At 42.2% G+C, this 14,737-nt stretch overlaps 1 protein-coding gene across 4 annotated transcripts in view; it reads left to right on the forward strand.

Moving 5' to 3' along the window:
* Window positions 1-2,526: 2,526 nt before the first annotated feature.
* Window positions 2,527-14,737, forward strand: part of RNASEL (ribonuclease L) — a 50,465-nt gene continuing 38,254 nt past the window's right edge. The window contains exons 1-2 of one of the 4 annotated variants that reach the window (XM_030207099.1): window positions 2,527-2,718; window positions 11,828-13,394. In XM_030207099.1, coding sequence (XP_030062959.1) covers window positions 12,026-13,394 — 1,369 coding nt within the window. In that variant the 5' untranslated portion in view covers window positions 2,527-2,718; window positions 11,828-12,025. The remainder of the gene's footprint in view (window positions 2,719-11,827; window positions 13,395-14,737) is intronic. The other 3 variants (XM_030207098.1, XM_030207096.1, XM_030207097.1) reach the window with 3 other exon arrangements.

Genomic DNA, 14,737 nt, shown 5'->3' on the forward strand with positions numbered 1-14,737 from the left:
AAACACCCTTGGCCCATGTGACTGTAGTGCTTAAATCTGCATCCCATACATAAAGGTTAACAAAGGGGAAAAAAGACTGGTGAATTTGTTACTACTAAGCAGTGGCGTAGCCACAGGTGGGCCTGGGTGGGCCAGGGCCCACCCACTTAGGGCTCAGGCCCGCCCAACAGTAGCACACGTTTAGCGGTAGCTGGTGGGGATCCCAAGCTCGGCCAGCTCAAGATTTCCCCCTGATGGTAACGAAAATGCTACTCTCCACAATAATGGCACCTGAGCATGCTCAGTTTTCAGTGCATGCCTGCCAAGATGGAAAGAAGCATTTTCTCACCAGCTGAGATATTTTTTGGGTGGTGGTTGGGGGGGGGGGGGGGGGGGGGGGAGAACACTTGGTGCCCACCCACTTCTTTCCTAGGCCCACCCAAAATCTGTTGTCTGGCTACGCCCCTGCTACTAAGTACATAATTTTGGTGGAATTTGGCATGTCTCACCTATAGTATGAGATGGATGTAGTTGAGGAAAAGGGGGATCTTGAACAGTGTATTAAAGTTTGGTATCTGATAAGGAAATACAGAGAAGTATAAGTGATAAACAGCGGTCGGTGTTAAACATGCTGGGCCCAGGGCGGAGATTTTAAAGGGGGCTTCAAAGCCCACCAGCAGATTGTATTTTCTTCAGATTAAGGCAGGTTTGAGGCCTCCTGTAGCATGGGGGCACAGAGCAACTGTCCTGTTTTTACCCCCCTAGCTCCAGCCTTGGTGATACATGTTTGAGGCCAATGAATGCCTGAAATTGAGATTGTACAAGAAACCTCCTTCCTAGTAAGCTAATATTAGGGAATGGATATATAACACAATCCCCCAAATTCTATAACTGGCAACTAAAGTTGGGCGCACACATGTACCACCCAGCACGTAATATAATTAGCTAGTTGGTGTTTAATTGGAGATAAGTACCAATAATTGGCCATAACAAGCACTAATTGGCACTAATTAGCAACACTGTTCCCTCTAAGCTGAGCGGGAGTCCTCTAACTATATTACCTAAGGGGGGGGAGGGGTGCTACAATATTGTGCTTTCAATTGCTAGGGACAGGAAGGTTCCCTAAAGTGCTGCAGAGCTTGCCTGACCCTCACTATTGAAAATGTGATAGCAAAACAGCACCACTGTAGGACTGTAGTTGGAGGACTCCCACTCAGCTTAGAGGGAACAGTGATTAGCAGTTGTGCACATAACTAACACCCCTATAACAACTCCTCATAAATTCAAATTTACAAAACGCAATTATACAACATGTATTCTCTATATCTCAACTGATTTGCTAATTATCTTGATTTCCAGTTTAATGATCCTAATTGTTCAAGCAATTTTTTTTTGTCATGATTGAAGTTTAACCTATTACCTTTAGCTCTTATCATAGGACGAACTTTCCTCTTGTAACCTAACCTAATCTGTCCCTTTGCCCCAATTATGTATTTCTCCTATCCGGAACTGGTAATCACCACTTGCGGAATTATGTAAGACACATTGAGCCTGCAAATAGATGGGAAAATGTGGGATACAAATGTTATAAATAAATAAAGGATAAAATTGATTGGCTGGCACCTTCACAGTTGAATGGAGGAAGACCCTAGGTTTTTAACGTTGATAGATTTGGTTTGTTAAATAAAAATTCCACAAAATAAAATGACATTAATTCCCCAACAAACTAAGGGGTCCTTTTACGAAGCCGTGCTAGAAAGCGGCCGGCGCTGCGATTAGCACATGGGTTTGCCACATGCTGCGGACACTTTCTAGCATGGCTAAAAAATGACCATGCACTAATTTCCCCATTAGCGAGTGGCCATTACCGCCAGGAGCCCTCACCACCACCTATTTAGGAGGCAGAAAGGGATCCCATGCCACTCCTCTGCGAATCAGGTAGCGTGCAGTAATGTGTCCGCATTACCCGATTAGCATAGGCATTCCTACTCTCTGTCCCCAGACATGCCTCCTGTGGCAAAATATATATATTTTTTACATCAGATGTAGTGCATGCTGATGGTCAAACTACCACAGGATGCCTCAGCATGTCCCCCGGTATTGCCCTTTTAGTAAAAGGACCCCAAACGAATCTTCTGCACACACCTTTGAAACATGCCTGCAGAAATGCTTTATTTTTTCATGTGGTAAAAATCTACACACAGTGAAATGAGGGTGTACTTTTCAGCAGCTACGGGGGGGGGGGGGGGGGGGGGGGGGGGGAGGGAGGGGGTTACTGATCTGTATCCCTGTATATAGGAACCGGCATATTCAGCAAACTCTTTTATTGTGTCCAGGAGGGATAATTTCCATTGGGTTTACCACCCCCAATCATTGTGAAAAGGTGGATCCTATGTCCTGTAACTCCTAAACTTAATTGAGTACAACCTGACTAAAGAACCCTTTGAAAATATATCCCAAGGCCCCAACCGTTTAATAGACAAATGCTTTCACTTTCAGTCCTCAGATCATCAGCCCCGCTTACTTACACACCCCGGGCCCTTTTTGTTCTGTCCCTTTCCAGGAAATAACTCATTTTTCAATTGAAACGTAGACGCCTGAGACTTGCGGAGCAACTGAGGGGGCGTAATGTAGAAAATCGAAAGGAGGAAGCACAACAGAGTCAGATACCCCGGAGCTCTGGAGCATGACTACGGAAGCCCTTCTTTTTTTATAGAGATTCCTTTTTCACTACAGAAGGTAATACAATTGTAACGTTTCTTTACTTGCTCTGACTGCACTGACAGATCTTTGTAAACTGGCGTTTAATGAATGACAGTTATAATTTTTAATGGTTTTTTTGCTCCAGAGTAATATTTCTTTAAAAAGCTTGTACTTATTTTTGTTAAGAATTCTATTATAAACGAATTCTGCAATTATTTAGCTGTTAAAATGTAGTCATTTCTTTTCAATATAGATGTCTAATTTTTAACACTTTTTTTTTCACTTGATGCTAAACTCAAAGAACTGCAGTAGTAAATCCCAATAAATAGTGGAAACAGGCCTGTTACTGACAGTGCAAAGAAAAGAACCTCTGTGGATATGATGTCGCTGCAAAAATTTTATAACAGGGTGCATCCGAACTTCCACCTCTTTTTCCCACCTTCAGTTCCTACTTAGAAATATAATTCCACTTCGTTTAGTCAGCATTGGCTGTCAAACGTTACCCAGGTAGCGCGGGGGGGGGGGGGGGGGGGGGGGGGGGGCAAATAGGAAGACTAACTTTGAACAAATAATTTTGGTTAACTTGACTGAACACCATGCACCACACTGAATGTATGTCGAAGAATATCGGTTGTTTTTTTGTAAATGTATGAATTACTAATTACATTATTATTGAACCTATTATTGTTTTGGACATGTCTTTAGATTCCCCCTCCCTGTTATCTATGCGGATTAAGTGGAAAACTGAGTTATACTTAACCCCAGGGTGGGGGATGGGGTGGAGGAGGAAGAGGAGGAAGAAGGAGTTCAGTGCCTTGGGTTGTTTGCTGACTTTCCATGGCAGAATGCCTAGGCATTTTTTAAAAACCCTGGCTGGCTAAATCAGCCCAAGATATTCAATGCCGGGCACCGCACTTAGAGGTCAACTGAATTTCAGTTTCAGATTTGGCACCAAAACTGACCCGAAATTTGGATTTCTGCTGAAAATTCTCATGTATTTTCAGCCAAAACTGAAAGTTTCCACCCCACCCCATCACTCTGCCATCACCACCCGCCTCCCACCAGAAAAGGGCAGGTCCTCCCAGACTGGCTGGCCATCTGACTCTAACTCCTCTGCCCAAGTACCATCTGAAGGCCCTCCCTAGGCCTACCTGGGAAGAAGAGGAGAGAAATGTTAAGTAGTAGTAGTAGTAAGTGCAAGGGACAGAAGTCAGGGGAGTGGTGAAGGGACCTTCAGGTAATGTGGATTTGGTTGGATCTTCATTGTGTCCTCTGCCCAAGTGTCCATACAGTCAGCTGAGCAGCAGCAATGAACATAGGAGTCTGTGGACAGAGCAGGTGACTTCAGCATACAGCAGTGTCTTCTACAAGGCAGGTTTACATAGGCACATACCTAATAAACCCAACTCTAGTCAACATGCTATGACACGGCTGTGTACACTTTACAAAAAGATATTTTGCTGCTAGTAGTAACATTAAAAGTCAAGTTTCCAATATCACAATAGTATATTAAATTGAAAGCTTGACTGAATTTTAAGAGAGATGCTGCTTCTAAAATCATGAAACAGTGAGTGGCTAGACTGGTGTTCCTTTTACAGTACTTTTATAGTTCCTGTTTTCTGATTGACCCAGCAGGGATTAGCGTAGGGCAGGCTTGAGCATTTCTACAAAAACAATCACGAGAAAACTTCCGCAGCAATACACAAGTAGCAAAAACATCAACAGTGATCCAAGGAATGAGGAATAGATGAGAGTTCATCAAGACAGATTTATTGAGGAGGGACCCAACTTAGCCAAATTTAAAATTTGCCTTCATCAGGGGTCTACAAGCACATATTAATAAAAATAATTAGAAATAAAAATAAATTAATTTTACATGCGCTGCGATTGCACATTGTTGGATTGATGCAATGCAAAGGAGACACTATCATCTCCTCTGTAAGTTCCTTGCACTGTTTACAATTGTCTTTGAGCAGTGCATATGCCAAAGGAGTTCAGTGAAGAATGGCAGTGACATTCCTTGGATCATATTTGCTGCTTGAGCATTTCTGCCCCACCTCTGGGCTTGTTTTTGTTGCTTCAGTGTTGTTTTCTTCTCAAGACCTCCATGTGGTTCCACTTTATTCTCTTACTTTGTGAGAGCTCAGGATTTCAGCACCTTGTCAAGCTCCTTGCTTGCCCTTTTGTGTTGGTTGCACTTCTTGGAGTGACATTAAAATTTACATTGAGCAGTTCTAGTCTAGTATTTAAGCCTCAGGACTCTAGGAGAACTTATAGGGTACTAGCTAGAGTAAATAGTACAATGTCAAGCCTAAGAGCTGACATTCTCCTTGTATTTGGTTCAGTGATTCGGATCTGTAGTGACAATGTGGCTGAGAAATTAGGGCCTTGCTCTGTTGGAATTCACTCTGAGGACCGTTGTCACCAGAAAACTTACTTTAGGAAGGCTGGTCTGTTGAATCTGTCATCTTTAACTGAGAATGAGAAGGATCTACTATTTGCAAGAGTGGACTAGATGGCACAGTTTCATCTTCAGATGCATACTTGGACAAGTATGGATTCAGGCAAAAGTCATGTGCTGATCCATTTTCACTTAATTCTACTGCAGTAAAGGGAGCTCAGAGAGTAATATCCATGGATCATGCTAGGAAAGTTTCTTACAGCAGTAGAAACTTTGTCCCAAGTGTTTAACATTAGCTTCTGCAGCAAGTTCTTTGGGTGCCAGTGCTGCTGTATCAGAATATGAAGAAGAAACTGAGTAAATTTGAAGAGGCTGATGCTAACACGAGTCTAAATGCTCTTGTGATGCACCTGATGAAGCCTGCAAAGGTAAGCAGAAGAGATTGTGTTGGCTACGACAAAAGAAAACGTGAGCGAACAAAAGAAACTTTGCTCGTGCACTGGAAATTGAAACAGAGGATCTACAACCAGAGAGGTACGAAACTGCACAAAATATTCTGATCTGGATGAAATAATTACAAACATGAAGGATACAGTTGCTAAGTTCTGTAAAAACAGGTTCAGATAGTGATTATGGTACCTTCAAGCTGGACAATAGAGCAAACTGCTGAAGAATTTGGAGTTTTGAAACATGTAGTTAAGAAAACTTGAAAGTTATGGAAAACTGCTGGTTTTGTGGCTGAGCCCGAATGCAGTAAAGGTAAAGAACTGTCATTTGAAGTGTTGTCTAAAGTGGCAGAATATTATGAGGAGGACGATATTTCCCAAATCTGCCCTAGAAAGAAAGACTTCATCTCTGTGAAGTTCAATGGTGAGCACATCCATGAGCAGAAAAGACTGCTCCTAGCGAATCTTCATGATTGTATAAAATATTTAAACAGAGAAGATGAATGGAAGGTATAAGATTGGAATTTCTAAATTCTGTGAATTACGACCACTTTGGTGCATGACTGTTAGTGCTAAAGGAGCTCATTCAGTGTGTGTTTGCCAGATTCACCAAAATAAGTACATAAGTAATGCCACACTGGGAAAAGACCAAGGGTCCATTGAGCCCAGCATCCTGTACACGACATCGGCCAATTCAGGCCAAGGGCACCTGGCAAGCTTCCCAAACGTACAAACATTCTATACATGTTATTCCTGGAATTGTGGATTTTTCCCAAGTCCATTTAGTAGTGGTTTATGGACTTGTCCTTTAGGAAACCGTCTAACCCCTTTTTAAACTCTGCCAAGCTAACCGCCTTCACCACGTTCTCCGGCAACAAATTCAGTCAAACTACTGTTGTCAGCCATCAGTAAAGCAAAGTTAGACTACAAAGCACTGATGTCTTTGTCGTATGTGATATAGAATAACAAGACTGTATGATTCATCTGTGCCAGAACTGTCCAGGCAAAGCAGCTCTCCACAGTTATGTACTTCAAGTTGCACAGTTCTTTGACTTGGAAGAAGGTGAGGAAATATCATTCAAACAGTAGGGCCACACAGATCAGACAACAATATTCACAAGAGAAGAGTCTGTTGAGAACGTCATCGACGTACTCTGCAACCAGATTGATGATCTCATTGTGCATCTTTTGTTGTAATACAACCATGTACTTCACCACCATATAACCCAAACCTTCTATAAACCAAATGTACATTTTCAACTTTCTATTTCCAATATTCACAATGAATTGTAAGCCACATTGAGCCTGCAACGAGGTGGGATAATGTGGGATATAAATGCAATAAATAAATAAATAAATAAATCACTACATGGCTGCAGCTCAAGCTGCGTTTCTCAAGAGCAGTAAAACAAAAATGTGAAAGCAGATACAGCCTTCATTCTGATACACCTAGCTGAGAACTACTCATTTATAGTCCAGGATTCCATTCAGGGCTTTTACTGGGAAAATGGGCAAGCAACACTCCATCCTGTTGCTATTTATCACTTGTCGAATAAGGTCCTGGAATGCATCCACGTGTGTGTGTATGCATTTCAGAAGACATTCATTCCACATTTGAAAGAGGTGCTGCCTAATATTACACACATTAAATACTTCAGTGCTTGTACTGTAGCTCAGTACAAGAATTACAAGAACTTTGTGTAGCATCTTGCCACAAGAAACAGTCTACAACATGCTACCAGTCAACATAGTTTGACTCTTGATGATCTGTTCAACTGGAAAATCAATTTGCAACTGTGAAAACAATACCTGGCAGAAGAAGCCACCACAGCTTCATCCCACTCAACAAGAGTAAGCGGATCATCTGTAGAATATCTGCAGCAAAGTTATGATAGCTAATGTTGGGGGGGGGGGGGGGGGAAGGGAGAAATGTATGTCCCCTCCCAGCCATCCCTGTTCCCCCTTCCCCTTTTGTGCCCCCTCCAAATGGACTGCTGACTATGCCCCACCCTTAATTGTGCAATTAATCGTTAGATTAAAATTTTTAATTGCACAATTATTCAAGATTAAAATTCTTATTCAAAATGCAGCCCTACTTACTATGAGTTTTTGTCTCTGAGGCAAGTTGCTCTTTGTATTCTCCTTTCCTTTGATTTTGTTCCTTTAAACCATGTTTGATAATTTTGTACTTTATAATAGTTTCTACCATTTTGCCTGGCATCAATATCAGGCTCATCAGCCTGTTGTTTCCAAAATCATCCCTGGAACCCTTTTAAAAAATTAGCATTACACTGACTAGCTTTCAGTTTTCAGGTACCATATATGATTTTAATAATAGGTTATAAGTTACTAACAGTAAGTCTGCAGTTTTATTTTTAGCACTTTGGGGTGTATACCATCTGGTCCAGGTAATTTGCTACTCTTTATTTTATCAGTTTACTCTATTACATTGTCCAGGCTTGCAATATAATTTTTATTTAAAAAACACAGCAAGAATAAACATTTCAATAACAAAACGCACAACATTTCTTTTATACATACTCCTAACACTCCAAACCTCCCCTTCCCCTCCTCACCAAACTACACACAAAAGACCTCCGGACTTGGTGGTCTCTTTATCCAAGTTCGGAAGCATAGAATAATTGAAGTCAGAGTGCCAGGAAGAGCAGAACAATCAACAGTTCAAAATCCATCTCCACAAGGGTTCCCAAATCAGCTGAAATGTACACCAACAAGTGGGGTGACCAATTACATGTTTACATGGGTAGCATTATGGCGTATATGCACATAAGTGCCAATATGCCACCTAAGGGCTGCTCTGTAATTATATGCAATATGCGCTATTTTGTAATTACCCACTATTCCGTAATTATGCTCATTCTGTGATAGCACGTAGTTTGATGGTGGGTGTACACGTGTGGCATCTGGGCAGAGGGTGGGAAGGAGCACATATTTAGAATACTATAAGTTATGCATGAATCTTCCAAAACTAGGCACAAGCATTTACAGGAACTCTGTGGCCAGTGAAATTCTCACTTGAATGCATATGTGTGTATATACTTGGTTACACTAGCAATCTATAAAGGAAAGTAAGTTATCTGGGTACCGGTCTGGATATCACCAGTACCTTCTACTGGACTCAAAAGATATGCAGTGTTGTACATGAGGTTTTGAGACCACATCTAGAGAAGGGATGTATGTGGTCTCAAAGTTCATGTACACAGTTTTTGTATAATTTTCTTGTTGATCCAATACAAAAGTATCACACCACACAAACACCTAAGAATAACTAGGTGCTAAAGCTCAGATCTTACTATCCTCAATTCACTATGACATTCTCTTCCTTGTTAGTGTTTCCTTTGTCTCCCTTACTGTCTCCCATACAAATCCTTAGAGAATCTTGTATACTACTGATTTGGGTGAGAGTAACTTCTATCTTCCGTTGGCTGTCCTGGTATTAATCTGTACAGCATTATGGAGGTAATTATAGTATTCTGTAAGTGTGCACCCTACCCATGTTCTGCCCAGACTCCCTCCATGTGTACACCCACCTGCAAACTACATACTATTGGAGATATGCATGTAGTCTCAGAATAGTGATTAGGCACACTTTTGGCCTTTATGTGCATATGTGCACATATAATACATGTGCAAAGGCTATTATTCTCATAATTTATGCTGGCAGCCTGCACATAAATGTTAGTGCCTCCTATAAGGATTACTTTCCATATATAATATTCAATCTCTACAGTGGTGTTTTGCAGGTCCTTAACTATGAACTTTGTGGTTTCCTATCCAGGGCCGCCAAGAGACTGAGCTGGGCCTGGGGCAGGGCTGCCGCTGCTGGGTCAGCACCACTGCCCCCCTCCCCCAGGATCCTCGCCGCCCCACCAGGATCCTCACCACCGCACCTCCAGGATTGTGGCCGCTGCAGCTCCCCCCTCCATAGCAACGCCAAATACCTTGGCTGGCAAGGATCCCGAGGCCCTGCCAGCAAACGACGTTTTCCTCCAGCGCTGCTTTTCACTCTTCTACATTGCCTGCCCAGCCCCTGCGGCTGCTTTTTCTTTCACGTCGCGCATGCTCGGTTTCAAAACCGAGCACATGTGGCCTGAGGGGAAAAGCAGCTGCTTGGCAGGCAATGCAGCAGAGTGAAGAGCAGCGCTGGAGGAAGACCTCTTCTGTTGGCAGGGCCCTGGGGGGACCCCTGCCAGCCAAACCAGAGGCCCTTGCCCGAAGCCCTGCTCCTTCCCAGCCTCCAAGGGGGGCCCAGCACCAGAGTTTTCTCTCTTTTGCTCCTGTTAGGACGCAATCACCGGGTCCTGTCAGGAGCAGGAGAGAGAGAGAAAACCCAGCACCGGGCCCCCCTTGGAGGCTGGTCCCGGGGAATTTTGCCTCCCCCTGCCCCACCCTCTCAGCGGCCTTGTTCCTATCAACTAGTGTATATATATATATATATATATATATATATATATATATATATATACAGTGGAACCCCAATATAACACTCCCCACAATAACATGAATCCATATATAACGTGATCATGTCTTGGCTCCCCTTTTTTTTACATACACCTCCTTTTGCAACAGATCAATTTTGTTGCAATTATGTTCATTTTCTATTGACCCCAGTGGCCTTAGCAAGGATGGGGCGGTGGGGGCGGTCCGCCCCTGGTGTCAGCAGGTGGGGGGTGCTCCGCTCCCGCTGCTCCCACCCTACCTTTAAATAAAAATCAGTGAAGCGGTGGCAGGCAGGCAGCACCTCCGTCTGCCCTGCTTGTAAACGAAGTAGATCATCTCGTCCAGCCTTCCCTCACTCTGTCCCGCCCCGCCCTTGCAGAAATAGGAAGTTAGAGGAGGGCGGGACAGAGTGAGGGAAGGCTCAACAAGTTGATCTTTATTTAAAGGTAGGGTGGGAGCAGCGGGAGCGGAGCCCAGATGGGGGTTGGGGGTGCCTTCCTGCAATTAAATGTAAAAGGTAAAACCCTGAGCTGAGGAACGGGTGTACTTTCCCCTTTCCCCCCCCCTCCCCCCCACACACACACACCTTTGCAGCTCTGTTTCCTGGACAACAATAAAACAGTCATTCAAGATTTACAACTTAGGCAAGTGAATAGAACTTCTCACTTTCACATGCAGTCACAAAAGCTTTTAAACTTTGTTTCTGATAAATGCAAGCTGTATTTCACTTATTGAAGCTTTGCATTTTTAAAAATCTCTCTGCTTTATTGTGAATAAATGCTGTTTCTACAACAATTCTAGGTTGCAACTCCTGCAGAGTCTCATAATCTTCAGCAGTTTGATAACAACAATGCCAAATATTCAGATTCCTGCTAGCAGTTTTTAGTGTAACAAACTTCTTCAATCACCAGTTCACACAGCTTAGAGTATCTGAACCTATGCTGCTAAGAAATCACTAGCATTCTGTTTCCACATTCATTTCAAATGTTCAGGTATGCAGCAGTTAGGCTTGTAAAGTAAATTGCTGATCTTGCCACATAGCATCAGAGGAAGAATCAAGCAGTCAGTTGTTTAAACCAGCTGTTAGCACAAGGGTGTATCTGTGTTTGTGAAAAAGACATGGCTTTCAGTTGGCATTGACTGTGCAGGGTCAACATCTGTACTATTCTGTCTGGTTTTGTTTTACAATAAGTGAATTGATGTTCTAGTGCTCACTGTAGTGTTTAAGATTCTTTTCTTTTTCTTGTGTGATTCGTAGAAATGACTGCTTATGGTATGGTAGAATTGCTCTATAGGTCCTGAGTGTTTTGTATTCTCGGCATGCCTAGTACTAGATTTTGGAGGGGGGGGGGGGGTGTTAAAAAATGACTGGCCCCGGGTGTCAACTACCCTAGCTACGCCACTGATTGACCCCACTAAAATGTGACCCCACATTTAAGGCTTCTTTTACGAAGATGCACTAGCGATTCCTGGGCAGCAAATGAGAAGAAGCCCATAGGGATTGAATGGCTTCCTCTCATTTACTGCGCGGGAATCACTAGCATGGCTTTGTAAAAGAAGCTCTTAATGCAATGATATTTTATGGATCCCAATCATAGTGTTTATTGGGGTTCCACTGTACAACAAAAATTGTCTATTAGGAAAGTCATATATGTCAACATTTGAAAGCTCTGACTTGAGGGAAAATGAAGTGAATCTGAGTTGTCTTTATAATATAATCCATTGCAGTAAGGGGATTTTTGTGACTTGCCAACTGCTAGAAGCTAACCACGTTTAAGAAAGGAATATTATTTGTTGTGTTTTCCCACAAATTATAAATCTTGTTTCTCTTCACCAGGATAATTTCCGCTGCACAACATACTCTGCATCTGCTTCAAATACATAATACCTTACATAGATACGTATGACCCTGTTTTGATGATTATTTTTGGTATGTGAACCATAAAACAGTGTTAAAAGAAACAGAGAGAAGTCACGCCTTCAAAATTTGTTTGCCAATAGAAGATAACAAATTTTCCCCAATATTGCAGGAGAAATGAGCAATGCAGAAGAAATAAACGGTTTTATCAAAGAAAATGATAAACAGAAAGTTCAACGTCTGCTGGAACAAGGCACCAGTGTCAACATAAAGGGCTCATCTGGATGGACTCCACTGCTTACAGCTATAGGTTCAAAAAAGGAAGCCATTGTTCAGCTTCTGCTGGAGCAGGGAGCTGATCCACACCTCAGAAAAGACAATGGCTGCTCTCCATTCATCTTAGCGGCAATTGTGGGAAATACGAACCTTTTAGCACTATTCCTTGAAAAAGGGGCAGACATAAATGAGATGGATAACAATGGCTTCACGGCCTTAATGGAAGCTGCTTGGTATGGCAATGAAAATGCCCTGACCTACTTATTAGAAAACGGAGCTGATGCAAATCTAAAGAGGGTGGTTAACAAAGAACAAAAATCATTGCATAAAGGAGGGGCAACAGCTCTCATGGATGCTGCCAAACGTGGCCATGAGAATATTGTACAGATCCTGATCAATCACAAAGCTAATGTGAATGATTGTGACAATCAGGGTAGAAGTGCTTTACTTCATGCATTTAGTCAACCTATGAACACCAAGGTTTCTGTTATCCGATTCCTCCTGAATTCTGGTGCTGAGGTGAATGTGAAAGATCAGGATGGGAAAACCTCCCTCATCCATGCAGTGAAGATGAATCAATTAGACCTTGTGATGTGCTTGCTAGAGCAAAATGGAATTGAAATCAACACCATAGACAACGCTGGAAAAACTGCATTGTTGAAAGCTGTGGAAAACAATAACTATGAAATAGCCAAATTATTGTTGGAAAAAGGCGCAAAGCCAGAATGTGAACATGTTAAGGAAGCTGAAAGAAAATATAACCAAAAGTTAGTTGAACTACTTTGTCAGTATGGTGGTACACCAACTGGAGACAGAATTCCTGACAACTGGAAGCCTCACAGTGAGCACTGGGGAGAGAAGCTAAAAAGACTGAATGAGACTCATCGACCCTTGATTGGAAGACTGAAAATTTTCATTGACAAAGAATATAAAATTCAAGAAACCTCCCATGGTGGCATCTACCTAGGTTTCTATAAAGGGAAAGAAGTAGCTGTGAAGAGGGTTCCAAAAGGTAATAATAAAGAGCTGGTCTGTCTGGAGCAATTACGGAAGAATAATCATTTAGTACGTTACTGTGGATATGAAGAAGATAGCTCATGTTCATATCTATGTCTTTTTCTGTATGAGAGAAACCTTGAAGAACACATTAGTAATATTAAAGATGTAACTGAGATCCAAGACATGCTTCAGTCTATATTCCTGGGCTTGCATGAGCTACATGAGATAGGATTTTGCCATCGGGACCTTCATCCATCCAATATTTTAATTGGTGAGTACTTATTCTTTACATCCTAAGGGGCTAATTCTATAAAATATATGCTACAATTTATGTGTTGATTGTGCACATAAATTACTAGAATAATGGCATATATGTGCATATGTTTGCACATATGTGCACAAATGCCAAAATTACAGTTAAACCTTATTCTGTAAATACACATATGTCTTACATAGTGCATATTTTACAGGTAAGCGTAAACATAGGCAGAGTGGGCAGGGCATGGTAATGCTCATATTTATGCATGTAACTTAGCTACTATAAGTTATGTGCCCATCTCCAGGACTTAGGTGCAAGAACTGAGTGGCCTAGTGGTTAGTGCAGTGGACTTTGATCCTGGGGAACTGAGTTTGATTCCCACTGCAGCTCCTTGTGACTCTGTGTAAGTTGCTTAACCCTCCACTGCCCCTGGTACAAAACAAGTACCTGAATATATGTAAGCCACTTTGAATGTGGTTGCAAAGACCTCAGAAAGGCAGTATATCAAGCCCCATTTCCCTTTTCCCCTTAAACCAGTTCTATGGCTGGCATAAGTGCTTGTGCCTAAATGATAGGCACATATTTTTTCAGTTACACTACTAGTCTATAAAGGAAAGTAGATACCTGTGTTCCTTTGTAGAATAGGCTTCTACCAGGTGCTCTCAGGAGCACTTAATTATAGGTGCAAAGTTATAGAATTGCTCCTTATTGCTTAAAAGGACTTAAATATTTTATAACAAAGGACAATATTTCAGTTTGAACCACAATGGCATATCCTTCCTTTCAGTCTAGCTGTACTGTAGTGAAAAAGAGACAGTAGAAGAATCTTGGAAGAATCATTTCCCTTTTACGAGTCAAGGCAGACATGCAAGGATATCTCCTTCCTCTGCTGCACAGATGAATGGTGGCCCTGCTGATGTCCTCCATCAGTTGCCTTGTCACAGAAAAAGGGAAAAGAGAGAGCAAAAAGGATTAGATATAGCAAGATATGAGAGAGAAGAATAAAGGGACATACAGACTGGAAGGGGTACTGTGAAGAAGTGGCTAGGTGAACCTTAAGAGACAATCTATGTGGACCAACTTAGCAGAGCTAGGATAGGGAAACCTAGTCAGACAGGCTTGGCCAAGATCAGGAAGGACAAAGCCTGTCAGGAAGGCCCTGGGAAGCGTTGAGGGAAGTCTTCAAGACCCTGCCAAGTATTCCAGAGCCGAGAAGGTGGGGCTGGCTCTATGTTGTGTTTGCATTCTTATCTTGAATAAAGAGCTTTTGTTTGTTCTTGAAGCACGAGTCAGGACATAGGTGGAGAGTAGAAATGCTAGAAAAGCAGGATCTCCTGTAGATTTAATTTTGAAGA

Source organism: Microcaecilia unicolor, chromosome 6 (genome assembly GCF_901765095.1).
Source record: "Microcaecilia unicolor chromosome 6, aMicUni1.1, whole genome shotgun sequence".
Lineage (NCBI taxonomy): Eukaryota > Metazoa > Chordata > Amphibia > Gymnophiona > Siphonopidae > Microcaecilia > Microcaecilia unicolor.